The 27,267-nt window shown below is 43.1% G+C and overlaps 1 protein-coding gene across 1 annotated transcript; it reads right to left on the reverse strand.

Annotated features, from left to right (window-relative positions):
• LOC123968923 (zinc finger protein GLI4-like) lies at window positions 1–27,163 on the reverse strand. Its single transcript, XM_046045963.1, has 5 exons — window positions 26,685–27,163; window positions 16,849–16,982; window positions 6,935–7,129; window positions 2,248–2,314; window positions 1–1,343 (listed from the first exon to the last, which is right to left on the reverse strand). Exons 1-5 carry the CDS (start codon window positions 26,971–26,973, stop codon window positions 367–369), a joined length of 1,662 nt encoding a protein of 553 aa, XP_045901919.1. The 5' UTR covers window positions 26,974–27,163; the 3' UTR covers window positions 1–366.
• Window positions 27,164–27,267: the final 104 nt, after the last annotated feature.

A 27,267-nucleotide genomic window follows, 5' to 3' on the forward strand; every position in this document is an offset into this window, starting at 1 on the left:
AACTGTCAGAGATTCTTTTAATAACCAGGAATGTGATTGCCAAGCTATCTAAGACTTTCCAAACATTTTCCAAAGTGAATCCAAAGAAAAACAGAGTAACATGAACAAACTATGCAGTAATCAGTGACAACATGCGGTACATGAAATGACACTATATGTAAAACGTTTAAGGACATGATGACCAAATGCTGTTGAAATGAAGACCAGACAGATCATCTATCCACAGAGGGTGGACACAATAATATGAACGCCTGAACAGTTTAATGTTACAGCCTTGGATAGCTGTGGCTGTCCTGACTGTGTGATATTGGAAGGTGTTCATGTTCATTTGTCCTCTCAGGTACATACATCCCTGTGTAACTTGCTCTACTTGGTGGTATGCAAAGCCTGGTGCCTGATGAGGTTACTGAGGAAGGAGAAGTTTTTGCCACACTTGGAGCAGTGGAACCTCTTCTCCCCGGTGTGGACGCTCTGGTGGACCTTCAGGTTGGTGGAGGTGGAGAACTGCTTCCCGCAGTGGGGGCAGGGGTACGGCCTCTCCCCCGTGTGAACCATCTGGTGGCGCTTAAGGCTGCAGACCTGGCCAAAGGTCTTCCCACATTGGACGCACTGGTACGGCTTCTCCCCTGTGTGGACGCGCTCATGGATGCGCAGCTGGCACTGGTGGGCGTAGCGCCTGGAACAGAAGGTGCAAGCGTAGGGGAGGCAGGGTGACTGCCGCTGGGACTGTGCTGTCCCAGACTCCTGGTTCTGACTGCTGGATGCCTGATAAAGGTGGTTTTGACCGGAGAAGTGGGCGTTGTTCATCTGCCGAATTTCAGACCAAGAATGCTGAGTTTGCTGTTGCTGGGAGTCCACTGTCCCAGCGGCAACAGAGGGGGGTTGAAAGGTAGAAATGTGATTACTGTAGGGTCCATTACCTTCAAACATCACTTCACTGGCTGGCTCTCTGATCTGAATACACAGCAGTGGCTGATACTGTGACCTCACACCGCTGTTGCCCTGACCTATGAGAGGTGTCAGGTCCTCAGCGCCGTCATCCTCGCCTCGTTCAGACGACAATGCCCCACCGCTGCTGGCTTCCGCTGCATGGGGAAGTGAGTTGATCACAATGACATCAAGCTCAGACGCAGGGCTTGCCTGGTCCATGTCACACTGAGGCCTTTTAGAAACAGTGGGGCAACTAGAGGCAGCGATTGTCCTTATTTGGCTAAAAGACGAGTTTCCTGCTATGGTTTCTGGTGTGTATGTGGAACAAGAAGGACGCTTTGTATCTTCAGTCTCGCTGCTCTCCTGCCATTCCAGCAGCGTTTGGAAGGGACTGTGTTTCTCTGAGGTGCCACCTGAGCCCACAGCAAAGAAAATACAATTAGAAAAATGTTACTGTATTCTCATTACACATAGTGCACAAGGTTTTACAAATATCCCACCAGCTTCAAAGTGCATGCAAGCATGTTTCCGCTTAATAACTACAATACTGTGTATTCTATCATCCCTGCCGAGCAGCTGTGAGTTACTCTACTGAAAACGCTGGAAAACATTGCATTCATAAAAAATGGTGTCATAAAATCAAACTACATGGACATTTTCAATAGACAATTTCTTGCATTACTGTACTGTACAACTGTATTACCACATAACATAAATGTTAATGGAAAATGTTTCTGGAGATGACCTTCGGTATAAACGGTAAGGTTGCAGTCTTTGCAGACTTGTTGGAAATCTTAGTAGAAGAGATGAAACTTTTTATCTCACAGTCATCAAACCTCAGACTCAAACCAGAAGTGAATGTAGTCCTGCGTGCTTGATGTCTCCTCTTCCTCTGAGCCACAGAAACTATTAAACCCATCAGTGAGCCTCACAGCAGCACCGGGTGGCATGTTCCTTCATCACCATGAACACACACTGTAGTTTACTCTGACTCAGTCCCACACACATCATCCTGCTGCCCCAGAAACTCACTAGAGCACCACATGTGGATTCATCCACCGCTGAAAACAAATGCACTATTTCCTCCTGTTTGTTTGATTGTTTTATCACCAGCCTTCTGTTTTTTGATCTTTAAAGCACCACAGAACAGCTGAGGAGGTAAACATGGACGTGCACTGGACAGTTTGGTGATGATTCAACTTCAGCCAAAATAAAGCACCGTCACCAGTGAGTGCATGAGGTTGCTTGCTGTGTGTTGAAATGGTTGAATGGTATTCCCACGACAGGAAACGATGTGACAGATTAACAGACTGATACCTTGCACTTCATCCATCTTTTCCTCCTTGCTCTGAGGGCTGCTCATGTTTCTCAGACATCCATGGCCCTGGAAAGAGGAGGGAGGTGTTTAGCTGACACAAAGAACTCACCAGGTTCTGACACAGTAATCATAATTATTTCAAATAGGAGCCACTGAGTAGATGTTTTTGTGCTACATATAATCAAATAATGGACATCAGTTTTTCACTTTGTGTAAATCTTCCTTTCAACTGCATCAGAGAAGAGCATCCCACAACTGCTTCCACTGGGAAATGACACCATATAAACTCAATATGATTTATTGGCATATATACACTACACTATGGGCCGGATTTACTAACATCCCGACATAAAGAGAACTAAATCGTGTGTGCATTCTAAAATATTGCACGTGCAATTGTGGTACTTGTTATGGGTGATCAAATAAGAATTATTGCGTAGATGACAACAGGAGCAAACACAACGAGGTGGCAGTATTTAAATGAGGGTTTGCATGTTTTAATGGTTTCTGCCACGGACAGTAGGGAGAGAAAGCAGCCACTGCGTAAAAACCTTGGTTTGTTTCATTCAGTGCGTCCTGAGTATGTGGAAATCGTCTGTACCTGCCCATCCTGCCTGAGATTGTACTAAGTACTTGGGACAGCACCCCTGAAAAACTGCTTTGCCAAGCCTAAAAACAATTTTCTGTTGAACTCACACAAAACCGCTTTTAGGCTTGTTAGATCACATTGCATGTAGCAAATAAATGTATTTGCATGTTACCCTCCCATTACTGTGCACAATAAAACTGAAACACCCTAAATTGCATATTCATTAAGGCAAAAGTAGTAAATGTACAACAGGTGCTATCTTGCACTTTTGGAAGACGTCATTCTGCGTGCACACCGTTAGTAGATCAGCTTACGTGTTCATTTGCTGGTGATATCAAGTTTGCACACGTTTTTACTCACGCAACCCTTAGTAAAGTAAATCTGGCCCTATATGTATACATTAGTACAAATGTATGTGTACATTTCCCTCTGTTCTTTGGTGAGCTAAATGCTCTGATTAAAAGGCTACATTGTTAGTATGGTTAAACATGCAGTTACATGTCTTGAATGATGTGATGTAGAAGAGTGAGCAACAGAAGGTCTACGCGTGTGGAAAACTTTGCCCAGGTTTTTAAAGCAGTTTACTGCAGAATCCACACAGTGAAAGCACATAGTCAGCTGCTCACATGCAGTACACAGTATCACCCCACTGTGATCTACATCCCATTTTTAATCCGTAGGGTTTAATATGAAGTGGTTAAATAGCTTCAACTCTTCTGGGAAGGCTATCCACAAGATTTAGGAGTGTGTTCATGGGAATTTTTGTGAGGTCAGGCACAGATGTTGGACGAGAAGGCCTGGCTCGTAGTCTCTGCTCTAATTTATCCCAAAGGTGTTCTACTGGGTTGAGGTCAGGACTCTGTGCATGCCAGTCAAGTTGTCCACACCAAACTCACATCTTTATAGACCTTGCTTTGTGCACTGGTGCGCAGGCATTTTGGAACAGGGAGGTGCCATCCCCAAACTGTTTCCACAAAGTTGAGAGCAGGAAATTGTCCAAAATGTCTTGATATGCTAAAGCATTAACAGTTCCTTCCCATGGAACTAAGGGGCCAAGCCTAATGGTGCTTTCAGACCAAAAGCAAAGTAAGCGTTGTGGGCAGCGCTGCAGCTTTTGGACAAATAAACACCCGTAGTCGGACTGGATTCTGCTCTGACAACTATGCCGTTTACTCGCGGGAGGAGCTCAGAGTTAACTGCTTTTATTAATTTAGCTTTTTAATTTAGTTTTTGGGATTACAACCTTGATTGATCTTCACTGGAGCTTCTCAGCCGCTAGCTTCCATGCATATCCGGTTCCACTGTTATTGTTAGTACAGGTTGGCACCCAGAGCTCTGTTGGACTACTACTTCATAGTTATATAAAAACGGACAAAACGAGACATTACTTGGAGTAAAGAAAGTTAGTAAGTTTAACTACATGGTGAGTTCAGAAAATATGTGTACTATCGTTGTACTTTACTGTGAACAAGTTAGCATAGTACAGCCCTGATCGATCCAAACTCCATTCAGAAAACAAACATTTTAGAAGTTGTTGTCTTGCTGACAGACCTGACAAAGCATGAATTCATATGTTTAACAAATCTGCATCATATTGTAGTTATTTTGGCATCAGTTTATTGCCTTTTATTGCTATTTAATCACAGCAAAATGTTTATTTGAGGTACATACAGCTGTAGTAATGGCGAGTTGTGTTTATTCATGTTATTACGTTGTATATGAACACTTGGCAGTTGTCCAGCGAAAAACCCCCCCGCGAAGAAAGCGTTGCGAGGATTAAATTTGCGTTTGGTCTGAATGCAGCATTACCCCTGAAAGACAACCCCACACCATAACCCCCCCTCCACCAAACTTTACACTTGGCACAATACAGTCAGGCAAGTACCGTTCTCCTGGCAGCCGCCAAACCCAGACTCATCCATCGGATTGCCAGACAGAGAAGCAGGATTCGTCACTCCAGAGAACACTTCTCCACTGCTCTAATGTCCAGTGGCGGCATGCTTTACATCACTGCATCAGACGCTTTGCATCGCACAGCTGCTTGGCCATGGAAACCCATTCCATGACGCTCTCTACGCACTGTTCTTGAGCTAATCCGAAGGCCACTCAACATTTAGAGGTCTGCAGCTATTGACTGCAGAAAGATGGCGACTTCTGTGCACTGTGCGCCTCAGCATGCGCTGACCCCGCTCTTTGACTTTATGTGACCTACCACTTTGTGGCTGAGTTTGTGTTGTTCCCAATCGTTTCCACTTTGTTATAATATCACTAACAGCTGACTGTGGAATATTTAGTAGTGAGGAAATTTTCACGTATTGCACATGTGGAAACCTATCACGGTACCACGCTTGAATTTAGTCTTTCACAAATGTTTATAGAAGCAGTCTGCAGCCTAGGCGCTTGATTTTATACACCTGTGGCCATGGAAGTGATTGGAATATCTGAATTCAATGATTTGGAGGGGTGTCCTAAAACTTTTGGCAATACATTGTATGTATATTTATTAGGGGTGACCCAGAATAGTCGGAGATTCTATGCTTCGATAAAGGAGCCTGATTCGACTGCCAATCTCAACTTCAAATCTTCGCAGAGGCATTATGAAACGAGAATCATGCCATTTTGGCTAAATAGGGTTGCTCAATGTCTGATTTTACATTTTACCAGTTAATATACGTTAATATACAGCCTATTATGATAGAATTATTAACATATAATGCTGTATATAAAAATGTGAAAAGAAGGAAACTTTTCAGAAATCTTTTTGAAGTGCCTGAATATATCCAAAATTGTAACCCTACTCTTAAGGAAGGGGGGTCAGTGTGCATGTGTGGGCGTAGCGCGTGTGCAATAGGCAGGACTGGACAATTCTGATTCAACTATGTAAATTATTAGTCTGTGTGTGTGTGTAAATATATATATATCTCTTATCTCACACACACACACACACACACGCAAGTAAAGCATGCTGGATCTGAGCTAGCATTAATGGTAATGATGTTCAGTTACTAATGAATTACTTTTATTGTCTTTTAGCTAATATGCGTACACTCAAGAACTGATTTCACAAAATATATCTCAATTAAATGACATCATGGAAGGAAGTGAAATCACGTCTGTACAGCCAGTTCAGTACAGTCTCAGTTCCGTCACATTTGATTTTGATTAGTGCATTATGTTTCATCTGCTCTGTCCTGTTTCTAGTGAAACATAGAGGGCTCTGAAAATAAGCCTCAGGATTAATAGTTAGTACTGTGTAAAAAACAGCTGTAAAACATTCAGTGCTGGATCTTCTGGTGCCTCTTGAGGTTGCTAGGATGGGAGAAGCGGCGGCTGCAGACGGAGCAGCTGAAGGGCCTCTCTCCGGTGTGCACGTTGCGGTGGATGTCCAGCTGGCTCTGGCACACAAAGCTCTTGCCGCACAGCAGGCAGGTGTAGGGCTTCTCCCTGGTGTGCCTGGCCATGTGCTTCTGCAGGTCCGACTCCAGGAAGAAGCGCTTGGTGCAGCTGGTGCAGCCATACGGGCGCTCCATGGTGACGGCGCGATAGAAAGCCAGGTGGAAGCTGCTGGAGAAGGGCGTGCGGTGGCCTGCAGGGTGGTGCAGGGCCACGCTGTGTGCATCACCGGAGGAGCTGATATTGGAGGTCGTTCCACCAATGGATGTTCCTGGAGTGTCATCACGAGGGAGGACAGAGCCTGCCTGCAGAGAGGACTTCACCTGCACTGCCTCCAGCCCAGCACATTGAAGCATGTGGGGTGTCCTTTTTTCATGTCTGTCTCTCTTTGTTTGGTCTAGGTCTGACCACTCCCACTCCCCACCATCCTTGTCTGATGTCCCCCCTCCATCAATGACTATCGTCTCTGACAGGGAAGACTTGGATGTGTCTAACGCAGCCTCATCATCTTTCCTGCCATCCATTACGTCATCACAGGAAGCTGGCGCGCTCATGCCATCACCTGAGTTCGGTGGCTCACTGTCCCCTGCTCTGACATCACTTCCCGTTAGCCCCGGCTGGAAACTATGGGTAGTGTCACCGCCGCTGCTGACAGTTTTGGCTGTCCTGTCGACAACAAAGGTGTCTATGTCAGATCCACTGACCTCCGTTCTGCTGCAGTATTTGGCTAGCCTGCCGTTGCTGCCATCCTTCGAGGTGGCGGGGAGCAATGTGGCAGTGTCCGCGTCTCCTCTGCTGCTCATGCAGGCGTCTACAGGCACCTTGTGGTTGGTGGTTCCCGTGTCCATCGCTCCCTCCACCTTAACTATCAGCAGCTCCCCATCCTCAGGCTCTGCTGACTGAGAGGACACACTGATTAACAATAAAGCTCCACATTCTCCTGACTTACATTCTAAAACCATTACAGAATAAAGCGGCTGCCTGTGCTTTTATATTCAATGCTCAACAATGATAGAAGGACTGCACTTCAACAATATGGAGGGGTTCTTCAACCACTATTTCCTGTGGGTAGACACATTCATATCAATCTAGCAAACAACATGTAATGATAAAACTGTTTTTTTTTTGCATAATAACAGTCCTAACAAAACCATGAAACATACTTTGTAAATGATTAATGCATTAACCCTAAACTTAAATCACATGCAGTTTCACTGATAGAGACTTAATACATAATAATAATAATAGTAGTAATATAACTTTTGTATAGCACTTTTCAAAGCAGCTAACTAAATGCTTTACAAAACAGCATGTCCGCGCAGTCACCGCGTCATGCATGCAGTACACATGTGCTAGCGTTAATGAAGTACAAGGTACAAGATTGTTTATTTATCATTATACAGCACAAGGTGTGTGTGTGTGTGTGTGTGTGTGTGTGTGTGTGTGTGTGTGTGTGTGTGTGTGTGTGTGTGTGTGTATATATATATATATATATATATACACACACATACATACACACACACACACACACACACACATACATACACACACACACACACACACACACATTATAAACAAGAGTTTGCAATGTGTTATCACACAAAAAGCATATTCTTCTCAAAGAGAACAAGAAAAAAAAGGCACGGCACAGCGGTCCAGTGGTTAGCACTGTGGCCTCACACCAAGTAGGTTGTGGGTTCAAACCCCAGTTGCCTTTCTGTGTGGAGTTTGCATGTTCTCCCTGTGTCTGCGTGGGTTTCCCCCACCACCAAAACATATTAGGTTCTCCTGTCAGTGTTATTGACCAGACACTGGATCTGGAGTTGGTCCCCGGGCGCTGACCAGGGATAGGCCTACTCAGAGCTGAACACACTCACTCACTATTTTATGGGACTGTATTGTACTTTTTGATCATATTTATCAGTAGTAAAATCTGAAGTAAAATTCAAAACCTTTTTAAGACCTTTTCAAGACTTTTTCAACATATTATAAGACTGCCACGCCACTTTGAGCTGTAACTGATTAAATCAGTCACACACCTTTAAAAAGGGACATTTTTGAGGTTTTAAAAGGAATTTAAATATATTTACAACATATTTATAGCCTATATGTCATCAGGTTGTAACGCCATCTAAAAATTCACCAACTTTCTCAGTTGCCTATAACAGCCTGTATGTGCCAGCTGTTCTCTATGTGAAGGACTGGTCAGATTTCCTGCGAAAAGCAACTGTCTTACATAAGCTATGACATTTATGTACGCAACATTACAGCAAATCATGTGAAACTCAGTGTGATTTTGTGTTTTAGCTGGTTTAAACTAGATAATGTGAGCTTGCCTGCAAAGATACGTGTGATAACTTTCATCCACCACTTGATCAAAACAACAAAATTCAAACAGGCCAGGAGGGAACAAAGTAGGCAGTGTAGCATAGGCACAACCTGGAGGAGGAACTAGTCTAAATGACTGTATTAGTGTTAAAAGTACATTGTTAATTTAATAGTAAACTGTAAGTTTGATATTCATTATGTTACTATATTCAATATCATTTCACATAATAGTATATAACTTACCACTAGTATAATATTAAATCGTGTTACAGCTGTTTCAGTTAGGGGTTGTATTTTTCTTTGTGCAAGAAAAATGCTCTAGGCTACATGATAGTCTCCAACCTCAGCCACGAACTCCCAAAGTACAGACAGCATATTAAGTGTCCCACCAGGGACACTAACACACTGGACCACTGCTACTCTACATTAAAGAACGCCTATCACTCTGTCCCTGTGCAGCCTTAGGACTCTGATCACTGGTTCATCTTATCCCGACTTACATGCAGAGACAGAAATCTGCTAAACATGTTGTAAAGTCTGTGAAAAGATGGACCAACGAGTCAAAGCTGGAGTTACAGGCCTGCTTTGACTGCACTGACTGGAGTGTTTTTGAGGCTGCAGCCACTGACCTGGACAAACTAACTGACATTGTGACATCCTACATCAGTTTTTGTGAGGACATGTATGTGCGGAAGGTTTTAGTCGGCACACACAATAACCAAAAACCCTGGTTCACTGCGAAACTCGTGAGGAGGAGGCCTTCAGAAGTGGGGACAGAGTCCTGTACAACCAGGCCAGGAACACTCTGACTAAAGAGGTCAAAGCTGCAAAGAGGAGCTACGCTGAAAAGTTAAATAACAGCTTTGCAGCCAACGACCCTGCGTCAGTGTGGAGAGGCCTGCAGACACTCACAAACTACAAGAGACCATCCCCCAACACTGCTGGTACTCAACAACTGACAGACGAGCTGAATGGTTTCTACTGTAGGTTTGAAAATCCCAGAGTCACACCTCTCCCCCACTCCAACACCATCTTCAAACAGTCACCTTCCCGGACTGCCACGCTCTCACCCCCCCCTCTCCAGCTCTGTTCTTTATCTGTACTCTTACTGGTTTTTCATTACTAAATAATTGCCATTTAAAAATGTTATTTAAATAAGTTTATAAGTTTACAGCAGCAAAGTAACAATATAAAATCAGCATCTCACTGGAAACAAATGGAACATGTTAAATAAACTCTATTCCTGACACCAAAATACTGAGTAAAGGCCTGTGTCCACCAAAGCGTTTTGACCAGCTGAAATGCCACCTGCTCTTCTGAAAAATTCTAGCTGGGAGCGTTAGGACGCGTTTAGGAGACGCAGCGTTTTTTCCGGCTGAGTCGCTATGATACAGAATATCCATGGAGGTGATATGCTGCAAGTAAGCTACTTAATTTTACTAAATGTAAAAAATGTCACCACAAAAGTATGGCAGACCTCCTTGCTCTGGCCCTTGCTCTGCATGAAGAAAAGGCTGAAACATTTAGGGCGAGGGGATGGATTTGCCGTACTGCGCATGCGTCGGCGTCTGTAGCTACCTGTCGGAGGCTAAACCTGTCTAAACCTGACTTTTATCCAGTTTTAACCCACACTTTTACGTTACATTTTTAGATCCTTTTTATTTAACTTAAGTTTTATGTGGGTTAAGGATTTTAGTCATCTGACATGGATTTTAAGCTAGATGACCGCAAAGACGATATCAACGCTACTGACCACAACAAAGAGCCGGCGACTAACGTTATGCTAGCCGAGATAACTCTGCCCCGGGAGGACTGCACACTCCTTAAGAAAGCAAACAAAAAGATTGCTGACCTTATGGAAGACATCCGAAGACTTTCAGAGGAACTCAAAGAGAAAGATTCCCTGCTGACTGGCTTTATGGATGTGGCTTCAGTACAAGCTAAACAGATTGTTTCTCTTAGCGCAACTAACATCTAACATCCAGGACACTGTGCTATGGGACCCCTCTACCATTCCAAGGTTTTCCTCCTGCTCGACTCCGAAGCATCCGTCAACCTGGGCTGAAGTGGTGGTCCGTGGCTGCAAGAGAGGCTGGGACGGGGCTGCCTCTCCTCCGCCTCTCCAACCGCTATGCAGCCCTGTCTGACGACACTCCGGTCCAGCGGATGCACCTGCGGCTTCGAGTCTCCCTGATACGGATCTCTTTCGGCGGACAGTGCCGGCCGACACTGTTGCGTCTCCTCCACCGGCTACATATCCTGCACTGGCGGCAAACGGTGATCGGCTGGGCCACCGGTCTGCCGCTGGGCCTGATCGGCGGCCGTCATCCCGGTCAAAAACCTCTGCTTCCCAACGTAGGATCCTAAAGGAGGCTGTGCTCAGACGCTCCGTCGGCTGACATTACAAAAAAACTCCAGGACCTAATGCTATCGCTCCCGTCCTCCATCACAAGAGTGATAGTCCATGTCGGAACAAATGACACAGCTCTTCAGCAGTCTGAGCTGACAAAATCAGATTTTAACCGTCTTTTTAACTTTTTAAAGCAGCGTGGATGTTTTGTCTGTTTTGTCCCATTCCCACAGCTTCAATAGACTCCTTGGCCTCCACGACTGGCTCCAGTCCGCCTGCAGGGCTCATCGTGTGTGTTATGTCGATGACTTTAATATTTTCTGGCAAAGAATGTCTCTTTTTAAGACAGACGGACTTCACCCAAACAAACGGGGCTCAGAAATGTTAGCTGCTCACATACAGCATGTGGTGCAGTCCTCCAGCACCTAGAACAAACTAATTTAAAATGGCTCTCTTCAATGTGAGATCACTGTCAAGTAAGACTTTTATCTTAAATGATTTTATCTTGTCTGCAAATCTAGATTTTTTGTTTTTAACTGAATCCTGGTTACGAACTAATGACCGTACCCAGCTATCTGAACTGTGTCCACTTCAATATGTTTGTTTTAGTCAACAGAGGGTCAGTGGTCATGGTGGTGGGGTAGTGAGCGTGCACAGGAAAAATTTTAAATGTCATCAAGTATGTTGTAATGAATTTGCCTCCTTTGAAGCTCTCTCTTTTAACGTTGGTGGCCTGCAACCTATCATATTTGTCATAATTTATCGCCCCCCAAAACCACATGGAGGATTTTTAGCAGAACTTCCAGAATTTTTATCTACTCTGGTTTTAAATTATGACAGAATTGTTCTTTGTGGCGATTTTAATATTCATGTTGATGACCTCACAAATGTTTATGCAACTGAATTTTTTAATTTAACTTTAACTTTAAACAACATGTCTATGGGCAAACACATAACCGTGGTCATACACTAGACTTGGTTTTTACCCTGGGTGTTAGCATTTTCTCTGTGGAATTAGTGGACTTGACCATATCTGACCACAAATGTATAGTTTTTAACTGTGAATCACTAGTTACTCAATCTGCCTCACCAAGCACTTCGTGTTCTCGCATCCTTAATGAACGGAAGTGTTTCAAAGTTTTGCACATTGTTTCAGAGCCAAAGCCAACACCTGACTGATTCCAACACCAATGACTTAACTGATCACTTCAATCAAATTTGCTTGTCATCCCTAAATATTATTGCTCCTCTAAAGGTTAGGCCTACGTCTAAAGCTAGTAAGCAACCCTGGATAAATGACAGCATTCGCAGCCAAAAAAGGGAATGCAGGAAAGCAGAGCGCAGATGGAAAAAATCCAGTCTCCAAGTCCATTACCTCAGTCTGAAGGATTTAATTAATTAATTAACTACAATAACTTGGTTAAGGATGCGAGAACACACTATTTTTCTTAACTCATTACTACACATAAACACAATCCCAGGTTTCTGTTTAAGACTGTGGATCAGCTGGTAAACCCAACCCCTCCTTGTGCCTCAGCTGGAAGTAATGATGACTTTGAATTGTTTTTATCTTATTTTAATGATAAGGTGGTGTCAATCAGAGCCTCTATTACCCCCTCCTCCTCTTACCCTGAGGCCCCTCACCGGCAACAAGAGCGTTTTAACCAGTTTTACCCCATTGACTTGTCTGAGCTTTTAAAAACCGTGTCACAAATGAGAGTGTCCTCCAGCCCACTTGATGTAATACCTACAAAGTTCTTATTGAAAGTAATGGATTCTGTCGGGCCCCATTTGATTTCTGTTTTTAACAGCTCCCTATCTATTGGTTGTGTCCCTGATTATTTTAAAACTGCCTGTGTATACCCACTTAAAAAAACCTGGTTTAGATCCCTCCTTCCATCAAAATTTTAGACCCGTTTAAAAATTACCTTTTATATCAAAAATTTCTGCAAGAATTGTGTCCAAACAGCTGCTCACTGTACTGGAAAATAACAAAATATTTGAAAAATTTCAATCTGGTTTCAGGACGTACCACAGCACTGAGACTGCCCTGCTTAAAGTCACCAATGACCTTTTAATGTCTGCTGATGAAGGCATGTGCTCAGTCCTGGTACTCCTGGACCTTAGCGCTGCTTTTGACACCATTGATCACAACATCATGTTAGACAGACTGAGGCACTGGGTGGGGATCTCTGGTACTGCCTTAGAGTGGTTTTCATCCTACCTGTCAAATAGGAAGTTCTGTGTGTCTGTAAACAACTATGTCTCCTCGTTCTGTCCAGTTACATATGGTGTGCCTCAGGGGTCGGTCTTAGGACCCATTTTGTTTTCCTTGTACCTGCTTCCCCTTGGATTATTCAGAGACATGGTGTTTCTTTTCATATTTATGCTGATGACACACAGATGTCTTTTCCGGTCAGATCCACAGACCCTGGCATGCTGAGTTCATTTACCGACTGCCTCTGTAAAGTCAAAAATTGGATGTCAAATAATTTCCTCCAGCTCAACTCGGACAAAACTGAGATCCTAGTAATTGGGTCCCAGCAGATGGCAAAGCAAATACTGCCATCTGCTGGTTCCCTAGTGAATCATGTTAAGCCTGTGGCAAAGAATCTTGGTGTCTGGTTTGATAGTAATTTAAGTTTTGAGCGACACACCACAAAGCTAGTGCAATTATGTTTTCACCAGCTTAGAAATATATCTAAAATACGATCTGTGTTAACTTTAAGGACACCGAGACCATTTTACACGCCTTCATCTCATCACGCCTGTATTATTGCAACAGCCTTTTCACTTGTTTAACCCAAAAATCTACTGATCGACTCCAGACTGTCCAGAACTCAGCTGCCAGGCTTTTAACCAGAACAAAGAAATATGACCACATCACCCCTGTTCTAGATTCATTACACTGGCTCCCAGTGTGTTTTAGAATTGACTTTAAAATTTTATTGATCACTTTTAAAGCTCTTCATGGCCTCTCGCCTTGTTATATTTCTGACCTCTTAGTCCCATACGTACCAGTACGTACCTTGAGATCCTTGGGCAGAGGTCTGCTGTCTGTTCCAGAGTCTCGACTGAAAACTAAAGGGGACAGAGCTGTCAGGGCCCCGAGGCTCTGGAACAGCCTGCCTGAGGAAATTAGGTCTGCTGAGTCAGTGAACTCTCTTAAGTCCCTTCTTAAAACATACCTTTATAGGAGACCATTTCCCGATTTTATATGATATTTGATTTAATTTAATTTATTTATTTATTTTTATTTATTTTTATACATTTTATATTTATTTTAAACATGTATTCTAGTCTTTAGTATGTAATTGTTTTTGTGTTTTATTGTTTTAAACTTGTGAAAGCACTTTGTAACTGGTTTTTGAAAAGTGCTCTATAAATAAAGATTATTATTATTATTATTACTACGTGGGTTCATGACATTTTGCGGTTCAAGAGCTGAGATGGCTCGGTGTGGTGTCTGTTCCCCCCTCCTGCAATGTGATTGGACGGCTGGGTAAAAAGTGACATTGACAAGATTTTTCCACCCTCAGTGACGAAAAAAAAAGAAAAGAAAAAAAACTCAGCACCCAGCACTTGTCTCTCAACAAGCAGCTGAGTTTGCAAGGAGTTGCTAAATTTTAAGGTACGTAGTATCTCAGCTAAACAGGCTACAACCAGAGAGATTTAGCTTGTTTATAACTAGCTATCAGCCGAGCTAGCACATGTGCTTGTGTAAAACCAAAACACAGCTGCGGTGGATGAGACAGAGCAGATTAAATATCGCTCTGTGAACGTTCCTGCTTGTTGTACTGATGCAGTATTAGCATTTTAGTAGCACTGCTGTTTTTGCTGCACTTACTTACCAATAATGGGCGTAGTTATGGTCAACTTGTGTAATCTACAGTGATGGGGCTGCAGCGTGGTGGCTTGCTCGTTCTATTGGCTACTTCCGCACAATAGTCAGTGTTGATAGGCTATTACTCGTGACTTGTAACCAATCAGCTAGTACTGTGGGCGGGACACTGCTCCAGCACACAGAGTGGTGAGTACAGACAGAGAAGCGGCTACATCAGAGCCAAAGGAGCGCATTTTTTAATCTGTTTAATCTGTTTTTGAAATGACCGATGCAGATTATTGGAAAAATGCTGAATATCGGCCATGATAATCAGCCAGACTGATTATTGGTCAACCCCTAACACTGACACCGTCATCAAGAAGGCCCAGCAGAGGATGTACTTCCTGCACCAGCTCAGGAAGCTCAACCTGCCTAAGGAGCTGCTGATCCACTTCTATACAGCCATCATCCAGTCTGTCCTCTGCACCTCCATCACTGTCTGGTTTGGATCTACCACCAAAAAGGACAGGAGCAGACTACAACAGACAGTTAGGACTGCAGAAAAAATCATCGGTGCCAACCTGCCCTCCATTTAGGACTTATACATTTATAGAGTCAGGAAACGGGCAGGAAACATCACTGCAGATCCATTTCACCCCGGGCACAACCTGTTCCAGCTTCTCCCCTCTGGTAGGCGCTACAGAGCACTGTACGCCAAAACCATAAACCGTATATAAAAATGGACGTAGTATCCGTGACATCACCCGTTGGTTTCTGAAGAGCAGTTTTGAAGCCCAAATTGTCATGCAATAAAATGCAAATTAATTATTTAAAAATCATACAATGTGATTTACTGGATTTTTGTTTTAGATTCCGTCTCTCACATTTGGAGCGTACCTATGATAAACATTACAGACCTCTACATGCTTTGTAAGTAGGAAAACCTGCAAAATCAGCAGTGTATCAAATACTTGTTCTCCCCACTGTATGTGTATATGCACCTGTATATCACATCCACCTCCAACATGTACATAATAACAACAGTAATGGTAATAACTATTTACTCCTGCATCCTTTGCACTCTGCTCATTGCACTATTGTCTCAATCTGTCTGTGTTGTTTATCGTGTGTATATATTTGTTCTCTATACTGTAGCCTGTGTTTGATTTTATTTCTGTATTATTGTATAAGTAAGCACATCGTGAGCATTGTACAATCCAGAGTCAAATTCCTCGTATTTGTACACATACCTGGAAAATAAAGCTGATTCTGACTCTGACAAGTATTTCCTTAGTATTAATAAATTAGAGACCAATGTTGACTGTTTTTCTTGCACATGGATTTTATAAATGGAAACATTTATATAAAACATATACATATAAAAATTAAACTGCTGTAACATTGGGTAGTGTTGGGAAGGTTACTTTGGAAATTTTTACAAGTTACCCTATTTAAAATGTAACAGTAGCCTAGTTTAAGTATTTCAATTACCCTATCAAAGTAACTGAACTTACCACATTTCATTACTTTTCTAAATGATGAGCCTTCCAACATTTAGCCGCCAAATGGAAAATCTACCTGCATTTGGTGCTTGGCGGGTGTTCATTTCTAGCCCTGTTCTTGTGCCTCGTCATGTCTCATGACCCAAATGTATCATCACGCCCCAAATCTGAGCCCTTATGTCCTCACCACTTTTCAACACAAAGTGACGCCCTTGACTGACCCGCTCCACTCTGCACCAGCTCCTCTCTAGACCTGCTCTATTTGAAAAGCACTGAGAGATAACGGTTGTTGTGATTTGGCGCTAGATAAATAAAAATGAATTGAAAAGTTTAATTGACCAACAGTCCAAAACCCAAAGACATTCTTTCAATATCGTTGACAATTCTTTTTATGACAATGTCCAGCTCTGACAGCAGGTTGAACATTAAAGCAGGGTTGAAAGGTTCAAAAGTCTACATTCTTTACATCGTTAACTACTGAGTTACTACTGGAACTTTTATCATATGAAACATACTCAGTTACAGTAGTATTAAAAAGGCCGTCTGTTGCTATGTCAAAGTCAGAATCCCATATGAAGATGTTTTTGTGCTGTTGGTGCACTGTGGAATAGCTACCTCTGTTTTGGTGGTGGTGACAACCTCCTGATCAGGATCCCGGTCCAGGTTGATTGACTGGGTCTTCTGCACAGACTGCTGAGTCCCTGAACCTCGGTTCAGAAACCTGGTCCTGCCGTGCAGAGACGAGCATGCTGGAACATTAGAAGGGGAATAATTAGCCATCAAGTGCTACAACTAAACTTAATAACTCAATGAAAAAGAAGAAATACTAAAGGCGTCATCTTGCCTGGGAACATGTAGTATTTGTGTTTAGATAGAGACCAATACAGAGTAACACCGCTTATTAACACTGGCAGGGTATTACAACAATCTTCATTGTCCCTGTGTAGCTGCTCTGATGTTTGAGCTATTTCACAGCATAACTACATCTCGGAGATTACATCAACAATGACACCAGGCAAAGCTGGGCCCTGTTTCAGAATGTGGGTTTAGTGAAAACTGAACAGTATGTTAAGCCTAAGATGAGGGAAACCCTGGGTTTCCCAGATAAGCCCTAGATCAGTCACCTATGTATGCTGTGAAGCACAAGTTACCAATCTTTAGCATGACTCCTTTTCCCAGCTGTCACTGATGTAAGGAGACAGTGACCTCTGGACATCGTGGATTCATCCTCAGCTCAAAGTAAAATCTATAGGCTGCACTGTCATTCTTTCTAACACTGTCACTGATGTGACTGATCACTCAATCATTACTGGACCAAAATACTCACGTGATACATGCAGTTGGAAGACAATTAAATAGGTGTACATGTAATATTTACAAAATATAGGCCTACAGCTTGCTCTAACTTTAAATACGGTGTTAGGTAGGTAGGTAGGTTTACTGTCACAATATAACAAGTTATAGAGTGAAATTGTGTTTTGTAACTCCTTTCTGCTACATAGCAGACCATATACTGCCGCTAAAGAATAAATTATGAAAAATGCTAAACAGAAATAGGGCGGTATGGTGGTGCGGTGGTTAGCACTGTCGCCTCACAGCAAGAAGGTCGTGGGTTCAAACCCTGGTTGTCCCGGCCTTTCTGTGTGGAGTTTGCATGTTCTCCCCGTGTCTGCGTGGGTTCTCTCCAGGTGCTCCAGCTTCCTCCCACCATCGAAAGACATGCGGACTAGGTTGACTGGTGACCCTAAAATTTCCTTAGGCGTGAGTGGTTGCTCGTCTATGTGTGGCCCTGCGACGGACTGGCGACCTGTCCAGGGTGTACCCTGCCTTGCGCCCAATGTCAGCTGGGATAGGCTCCAGCCCCCCCCGCGACCCTGTACGCAGGATAAGCGGTTGACGATGGATGGATGGTAAACAGAAATAACCTATCATCAGTGGAGCAGTGCTGAGGATGAATTAGAGTTTAAAAGTCTGCTTGGGGGGAAAAGCTGCTCTGCAGTCTGGTAGTGCGGCAGCAGAAACTTCTATATCTCTTCCCAGAAGGCAGCAGGGTGAACAGGCTGTGGCTGGGTGTGTACTGTCCTTTAGTATCCTTTGGGCTCTGCGCAGGCACCTCACAGATATCCCTGATGCTCGGGAGATGGGTACCAATGATCTTCTGAGCAGTTTGAATCACCCGCTGCAGAGCCCTCTGGTCCTGGGCCGTGCACATCCCATGCCAGTTTGTGATGTTTCCAATCAGGATACTTTCTATTGCTCCTCTGTAAAAGCTGACAAGAACTTGGCGTGGGAATTTGGCCTTCTTAAGTTTCCTCAAGAAATACAGTGGTTTCTGAGCTTTCTTCACCAGTGTGGAGATGTGAGACGACCACGTCAGCTTCTCTGTGATGCTGATTCCCAGGAACCTGAAACTGTTCACCTGCTCCACCTCAGCACCACTGATGTAGACAGGAGTGTGTGTCTTTATCTCCTTCTTCCTAAAATCAATGATCAGCTCCTTGGTTTTGCTGACGTTCAGCAGCAGGTTGTTCTCTGACCACCGCTCTACCGACGATGGTGGTGTCATCCGCAAACTTCACAACAGAGTTCTCTCCATGTCGAGGGATGCAGTCGTGGGTATACAGCGTGAACAGGAGGGGGCTGAGCACACAGCCCTGGGGGGCTCCAGTGTTGAGCACTAGAGTGGAGGAGGTGTGTCCAATATCCAGTTGCAGAGTGTTGTATTTAAACCCAGAGTGCTGAGTTTGCTGATCAGTTTCATGGTGGAGATTGTGTTGAACGCTGAGCTGAAATCCACAAACAGCATTCTGATGTAGGTGTTGTTTTTCTCAAAGTGTGTGAGGGCTGAGTGGAGGGCAGTGGAGATGGCATCCTCTGTGGATCTGTTGGTTCTGAAAACAAACTGGTGAGGGTCCAGGCTGGCTGGGATGTTCTTTATGTGCTGAAGAACCAGTTTCTCAAAGCACTTCATCAGAATGGGGGTGAGAGCCACAGGGCGGTAGTTTAGTGGTGGCTGTCTTGAAGCAGGTGGGAACCCTCTCCTGAGACAGTGAGATGTTGAAAATGTCAGTAATAACATAAACTAGCTGATTGGCACGAGTTTTAGTACACAGCCAGGGATGTTATCAGGCCCAGCTGATTTACTCATATTCTCTCTCAGTATTACAATTACAATTCCAAAGCAACTTACTAGGTCGCACGCCTCTGGAGCAACTAGGGGTTAAGTGTCTTGCTCAGGGATGGATGGGTCACAGTGGGGGATGAACCCGGGTCTCTTACACCAAAGGCATGTGTCTTATCCACTGCCCCATCACCACCCTGACGTAAGATGTCACTGATGATGTATATCTGATATATATTCCTCAAGGTTGATGTAGCCCTCTTGGGCGGCGGCCTCTCTGAACAAACTCCAATCTGTGCTCCCAAGCACCTAGATACAGTTTTCTTTTCTCTGCTCTTTGTCTTTGGTAATGATCCAGCTGTCGCAGGGGGACTTTATATAACACAGCCTACTACTGATGGAGAAAGTCACCGGAGCAGACACACAGGGAGAGGGAGACTGAAAGAAGCGGGGGCACGCTGGTGGAGAATGGAGTATAATTAAAACGGTGAAATAAATGTAAATGCTCCGTATTTGTATAGCGCCTTTCTAGTCTTTTCAACCACTCAAAGCTTTTACACTACATCACATTCACACACATTCATTCACTGAGCCTAAGTACTCAAACAGAAACTAACATTCACACACATTCATACCCTGGCAGAACAGCCACCAGGGGCAATGCTATGCTAACTTGCTGGAACAAAGTTACAGACATATTTTCTTAACTGAACAGGTAGTTCAACTTCCTCGCTTTCTTTTCTCCAATTAATGTCCAACAAACAATATTGGCTAACAATAACACTGGAACCAGATGTGCACAGAAGCTAGCTGCTGAGAAGCTCCACTGAAGATCCAGAATCAGCTTTATTTGCCAGGTATGTGTACACATACGAGGAATTTTACTCAGAATTGTACATTGCTCACAATGTGCTTACTTACAATACAATAATACTACTACAATAATACAATAATAAATTCACACCACAGTATAGAGAACACATATACACACACACACACACACACACTATAAACAAAAACAATACAGACAATACTTACAGCAGTGCCGACAAAACACAACGTTAGAGGTCTGAAACGTTTTTATGAGATGTGTAAAAATATTTTCGGTTCATTTTGAGACTATGGCGGAACAAATTAACGGGCTGCCACGGTCTCGTTAATTAATGGGAAACACCGCCTGCAATTCAAGCAGCTCGCTTGGATCAACGGCTGAGAAAGAATATGGAGAGGGACAGGTACCGATAGATAGGAAAGATTTTTTCTGAATACAGGTATCCAGTTCAAACATCATCTGTATCCAACAGCAAAAACACACAAGAATATAACAATAAAACACTAAGCAGCTTAATTTTAAGTTTACTTCAGTTTCAACTTTAAGCGAGGGTCAGAAGGTCAGCAGCGCAAACAAGAATAACAATGATTAATTTTCCGACAATGTATCCTTTCTCATGTAGACTTGCACGGCTGTGAGTGATGAAGACTTCAAGGAAGGCAGAGGACTTTATCAACTTGATGAGAGTTCTTTACACTTCCACACTTTGCGTATCAACTGAAAAGAACCCAACATGTGGTCAGATCCTGCCAATTCTCCAAAAGCTTGAGATGCATTTTGCTGTTGTTGTGGGAGTCTCCTATTCACTCATTAACATGTTAAGTCTAAAGGCCAGTTATGTTCCTTGTAGTCAACAGAGGATGACTGTGGAGAGCAGTGGCGCTATAGCCCCGGATGTTTTTTGAAAAGCCCTGAATTTCAGAAGGATTTTTAAAAAACAAACAACAAAAGGCCGAAAATTGAACTTTACTCGCTTAACTAACGTTATGTGCACGGGGCGAGCAAGAGAGAGAGAGAGAGATTATTGTTATTATTTATTCTCCTGCAAATTAGCGGGAGAATAAGATGATCCAGCTGTAGCTCTGTGTCTGTCCTCTCTGCTCCACCTGAAGCTGTGAGCTGCACTTTATCAGAGGCGCTGAAATTAACTTGTGTGGATCTGTGGTGAGGTTCATCACCTGATAGGCAGAGGAGGCATTATACATATTTCATTTCAAAATCTATGTTCCCCCCATCTTTCCTGATGTAAACTTTTATTTCACATTGCCTTCCTGGCTCAGGCGATTTCAGAGCTGGCTCATATACGAGGCGGTTTACTAAGAGACCAGTCAAACACTCACACACTCCACATCAGTTGCAGACAGAATGTAACCTATAGAAATGCTGAGTGAGAAAAAAAGAAGTTGCTCGAGGCCGGTGCAGCAAAGTGCATCAATATTACAGACTTTTCTTTTGTGCTGCTGTTACTTCTAGCTGAAGGCAGCAGTGATGCTGTCTGCAGCAGGGGTGGGTACATCTAATGTAGGACTACTCTTAATTTCGCTACATTTTCCATTCATACCTTCATAACTTAACTTAATGCACTTAGCTGGAAGGACCACGTGAATACTCTCTGCTCCAGACTTCAGCAGAGGATGCATTTTTTTACAAAACTGACATTGGAAGAAATAGTCAATGTGCTGCCTAAGTGTCTAATGTATACGACAGCATGTGTTGTGCTGCATGAGAGTACGTGTGAGAGTCCAAAACAAATTTCCCTTCGGGGACAATAAAGTATATCTTATAACCAGTTTGTAATCTGCATTTTGCTTCATTAACTGAAATGAGCTCATCCAGGCTGTGCGCGCAGTCACACAGTAAAGCGCTGGTCAGACGCTTGTCACAGTCACAGAGCTGGGCAGATGCAAACATTTTGAAAATCAGGCAAATATCTTTTCAGTTTAAGGCTTTATGTTCTACTAATACAACTGAAATCCAGTGAGCGCGCACCACGGCACTGGTGGCCGTGTTGGAAAGCAACCCGCGTCGCTCTTTAACAAGCCGGCCTGCACCTTCTTTCACTTTCCATTAACGGCGCATTCAAAGCGTCTTTAGTCTCTGCAGAGCAAATGAAGACTACACACTGTAACATCCAAGTCTGATGATCACTGTTGTTGAACAGAGCATCGATTACTATTACAGGTTACAGGGGGCGTTCCGAGGACGATGGGGGGGCGCTGGAAGCAATATTTTGGATGGGGGGGCGCTGAGCTGCTTTTGGGGGGCGTTTGTTGGTTGGAAATTCTAAGGCGAGTTTACACTTAAGATCCACAACAATATGAGTTTAAACTTTAAACTACTTGCTAAAAACTGTGGTCTGCAACATTAAAACCTGCCAGTTTAGTCCACTGACTGGACGAGTCTTTTTTCTCCGTCAGCTACTTGTGGTGCAGCTTCGTGCTGCCTTCACGGGAACAGGAAGTCAGAGTATCATCTGTAAAATTTTACCCACATGGCGTTAACTGTGTAAAATTGATGCTCTCTTTCTTGGTGAGGAATACACCGTAAACGTCTTGTTACTTGTTCTTGTTAGTGGTTACACATTTACAAGAGGAATCTTCTGCTGTCGAACTTCCTGAAAGCAACTGTGATGTGGATCCACCTCGCGCTGTGAGTCGCAGACAGTTTGTGCCAAAGCAGACATATACTGTAGTTTCAGTAGGCTATAAAAATGTAACGTTAAAAACTTAAGACTTGTCTTGCTCTGTTGGAGATATATACAGGTGACAATTCAAAATATATTATAATATATATACACACATATATATATATATATATATATATATATATATATATATATATATATATATATATATATATATATATATATATGTATGAGGAGACACCACCAACTTTTACAGCCGATGACCCTGCTGCCTGGTGGTGGAACCTGCGCAAGACTTATTGTCAGACATGGCCTTTTCGTATTTATGTCTCCAGGCCTCCTCTACACCTAGTGAAGGGGTGTTCTCAACGGCCGACGACACACTCTATGCTGAACGTTCGCGCATACTGCCAGAGAAGGCAGATATGCTCATATTTCTAAACAAGAAATGTTTCTAAAGTAGTTAGTTTTAAACATGTTAATCCAGACCAGGGTGTTGTGTTATTTGGTTTGGTTGCAGTTATGAAAGTGCAACATCATGCAGAGACGTTATACTTTTCTCATCAACACCCACATGGGCTGCAGCTCCAATAACTGTAAATCACCAATGAATCAAAATAAAAGATTTTTTCCATGAAATAACCATGTGACTCATTTTGACTTCAACCCTCGAAGAATTGGAATCAAAAGTAGGAATCGGAATCAAAATTGTTCAAATCAAAACGATGCCCAACCCTATTTACAAGACCTTTCCCCGTTTACATGCTCCACACTTCAACGAACTCCTAGAGCTTTAACCCGATCAACATCAAATATGGGCAGGCCAATCTTAAGAGCCTTGTGATGTTAAATTGAGAAACTTTTTTTGATTTCTTCAATATCCAGTCATAGTGATAGCGCCACGTACTGGCATCCGGAAAGGACGTTTCTATGAAACAGAAAGCTGTTTTTTGAGAGCTATACCCTAAACCCAACTGGAAGTCAGCTACTTCAATAAGTAACTGACACGTCAACCAAAACTTTGTGCAATATTTTTGACACATCACCTGTGTGATTTTTGCATTGGGTGAAAAGAAGAGCTGCAGCAATGTGCAGTATGACAAAAAAAAATTAAACCATGTAAACCTGTTCTGGTAGAACCCCTAAATAGGATTTTGAACCTGAAAATTAGCATAATGCCACCTCTTTAATATAACCAACCCGACAGAGGATAACCAGCAAAGTATCTTAATATTACAGACTTTTCTTTTGTGCTGCTGTTACATATAGCCTACAGCAGTGAGGAAGCCTGCAGCAGGGAGGGTAGTAACTTGTTAAAAGTAACTCAAATTTGCAAAATAAATAAATTATATTAAATAAGTCATTGACACCTCTTCACGTTCCTTTTTTAAAACTGTAGCCTACTTTCACTCTGTCCTCCAGTATTTTCTTTGGGCCAGTAATCTATTTTAATTTCGCTATATCTTCCATTCATACCATCATAACTTCACCAGTCTGTCATCTGCATTTTTTCATTAACCGAAACTGAGCTGTCATCCAGGCTGTGCGTGCAGCTACGCGGAAGAGCCCTAGTATCAGGTGTTTGTCACAGTCACAGAGCTGGGCGGATGCAAACATTTAGAAAATCAAGCAAATCCCTTTTCAGTTTAAGGCTTTATTGTTCTACTAATACAACTGAAATCCAGTGAGCTCGGAACCATGGCACTGGTGGACGCATTAAAAGCGTATTTAGTCTCTGCAGAGCAAATGAAGACTACACATTGTAACATCTATGTCTGATTATCACTGGATTGATTCTGATGTATTACCAGTATTCTGCTGTTGAGAAGAGCAGCCCTTTCTTCTGATGGACATTAGCCTGTTTCTTTCACTTTGGTTACTATTTGTTTTATAGTGATGTCCAACAGTGAGTCCATAAACAGAATGTCGCCGCTTAAAGTAATCTTGGCTTTCACTCAGCAGCTAACAGCTATTAATTCTATTTATTTAAAACAGTCCTGTTGGGCTTTAAGTGTGACGCACAGTTTCCTCTAAATGTAGGTTTACCTGCTTCAACGAGCTGCTCCGTATACCCACTTAAAATAGCGTGATGATACGTAACAACATCGTTTTGTGGCAGAACGTTCACCCGTTCATTCATAAATTCAAGGTCTGTGTTGCGAAGCACTGAACTGACGTTTGGGGCTTCCGTGGCCTGTGAACGGGATCTGACGTCACCTACCAAACAACAATACAGCTGGATGGCGGTCACTCTGTGCAAGTTTGAAATGAACTAATGTGAATCACTAAAGGAGATGTGAAATGCCAGCAAACTCAAAGTACACGCTTTCGGTGTTTTCGTAAGCCTGCAGCTGAATCTCCTGCCGCTCCGGGCGACACTGCGGCTGCAGCAGATGACACGAACGTTAAGGTTACTGAAACTACAGAAACGAGCCAGATGAGGCTGATGCTATGTAACGTTACCTGGTGAGTGAAAGTGTCATATGTTATCATTAACAGAAGTTGCATCTGTTACTAGTTAACTTAACTAACAGTAATGTGGTGGATCAATGAATGCGGGATACTGTGTGTGTGTGTGTGTGTGTGTGTGTGACAGTGTGTGCGTGTACAGTAGTTGAAGTAGCAGTTCCTGGATGCTTGCTCATGCATTTCAGCTGATACGGAAGCTGCATAAGTTTGACAATGGTTTTGGAAAATAAGTGTGCTTGACATGATGTGGACCCCTGTTTGTATCTTTACTGTTCATAATATTCTGTAATGAATGAGTGTTGGTGACAGAACTGCACATATGCATATACTGATACTGAGCCTCAACTTTCCACTACTGTTACTAATAGTTGCAACTTAAATGTGCATTGAAAATTGCCAGCTGATAAAACTTGCTCCAGGGACCAGATTCATATAACATCAAAGGCTTCATGCAGGTCCTAACTGGAGCGGAGTTAGTTGGTGATTAACACTAAACATTAGAAAATCTATTAGTCTAAGTCTATAGTCTATTCCCCCCACCTGCATCAGTGTCATTTACAATGGGGACGCTGGGGACATGTCCCCAACACTTTTTCTGTTTTTTCTCCCAAATGTTCTGAAAAAGCAAGAAATGTTAAATAACAAATATGAGTACTATGACAAAGTTTTTTTTTGGCACAATACGATTGCAATGCAATGTAAATATAGAAAAACAGATCTGCATTATCCCAAAAAATGACAAAGCTAAAAAATAAAACTACTTACTGAATACTGCATTATATTCCATTATACTTTTATATAAGTGTTACCTGCCACCTGAATTTTGTGTTCCCCTTTATATAAATAAAGACATTTCCACCATAAATTGGTGCAGAAAATGTCTCCAGAATGGAGGAAATTAAGTGTTTTATGCTGAAAATCTTCTGGGGGAGAAACCCCCAATCCTATATTTTCATCAATAAATATTTCTTTAAATAGCATTAAAATATCTTCTAGTCTTGCTCTCGTGAGCCCAATACTCTGGATTGTCACGTTTTGTCACAACACTAATCTGAGCCCTAAATTGTCCCCACCACTGTTCAACACAAAGTGACGCCGTTGCTCACCTGTAACCGTCATTGGCTGTTAAAATCTTTGCAGTGTTGATAACACACAGCCTAAGCAGTCCATCACAGTACACTCACTACAAACACCTAGCGTACACCACTGCGAACACCCCTAGCATTTCAGCGTCCCACTTCCGGGTTCAAAGTCGCTCCTACGCCCCTGTAACATTATGTCTTAGAACCTAAACGATAGCGGCATAATGCTGAGTTCACCGTGATGGGCTCACGTACCTGTAACAGACTGTGTAACAGGTTAAGTTCGGTCGCTAGCCTACATACCCGCCAGCAAGTCCCTGTTGTGCCGGTGGAGGAGGCGGACCCCGGGGAAGCGGCTGCTGACGGAGCCCTCCGCCGCCTTCACTCTCTCCGCTCGGTACCTGGCGACTTGCAGCTCCAGCAGTTTGATTTTCCTCCGCAGGAACTCGTTTTCCTTCTGGCTCCTGGACATTTCCAGATGAACCACCGCGTATCCGTCGTCCACAACTTTACAAATTTCTGCGACGGCCGCGTTAGCCAACACCTCCATGATGGAGGCAATCTGAGAGTGGAAGTCCATGGCGGTCGACATTGTGACGGCGAGCTTAAACACTCGCCTTAATTCCTTCGTCCTAAAACAACGCTGACGATTGAAAGCGCTGCGCTGCTAAATTAACTTCATAACTGTGTAATTGTATTTTTTTAAATTAACGCAGAAAACTTATGCCCCGGTCTTTGCTGGTATGATGGCTACACGGAAGCTGTAATTTTGGGCAGTATTCTTCCAGTAGAAACGATGAGTATAGTACAACAGCGCCCCCTGTGTTCAGGAGCGGACCTGCCACCCAGGACAGTCCACAGAGTAGATGGGGTGTACTGGGGTAAC

Source organism: Micropterus dolomieu, linkage group LG01 (genome assembly GCF_021292245.1).
Source record: "Micropterus dolomieu isolate WLL.071019.BEF.003 ecotype Adirondacks linkage group LG01, ASM2129224v1, whole genome shotgun sequence".
Taxonomy (NCBI): Eukaryota; Metazoa; Chordata; class Actinopteri; order Centrarchiformes; family Centrarchidae; genus Micropterus; species Micropterus dolomieu.

Excerpts from the sequence above, each read along its gene's own strand:
- LOC123968923 (XM_046045963.1), bottom strand. The coding sequence starts at position 26,973 with ATGTCGACCGCCATGGACTTCCACTCTCAGATTGCCTCCATCATGGAG. Across the intron at positions 7,130-16,848 it reads TCACCACCACCAAAACAGAG|TCAGCAGAGCCTGAGGATGG; the intron begins GTAGCTATTCCA and ends GTGTCCTCTCAG. Across the intron at positions 1,344-2,247 it reads AAAGATGGATGAAGTGCAAG|GTGGCACCTCAGAGAAACAC; the intron begins GTATCAGTCTGT and ends CTGTGGGCTCAG.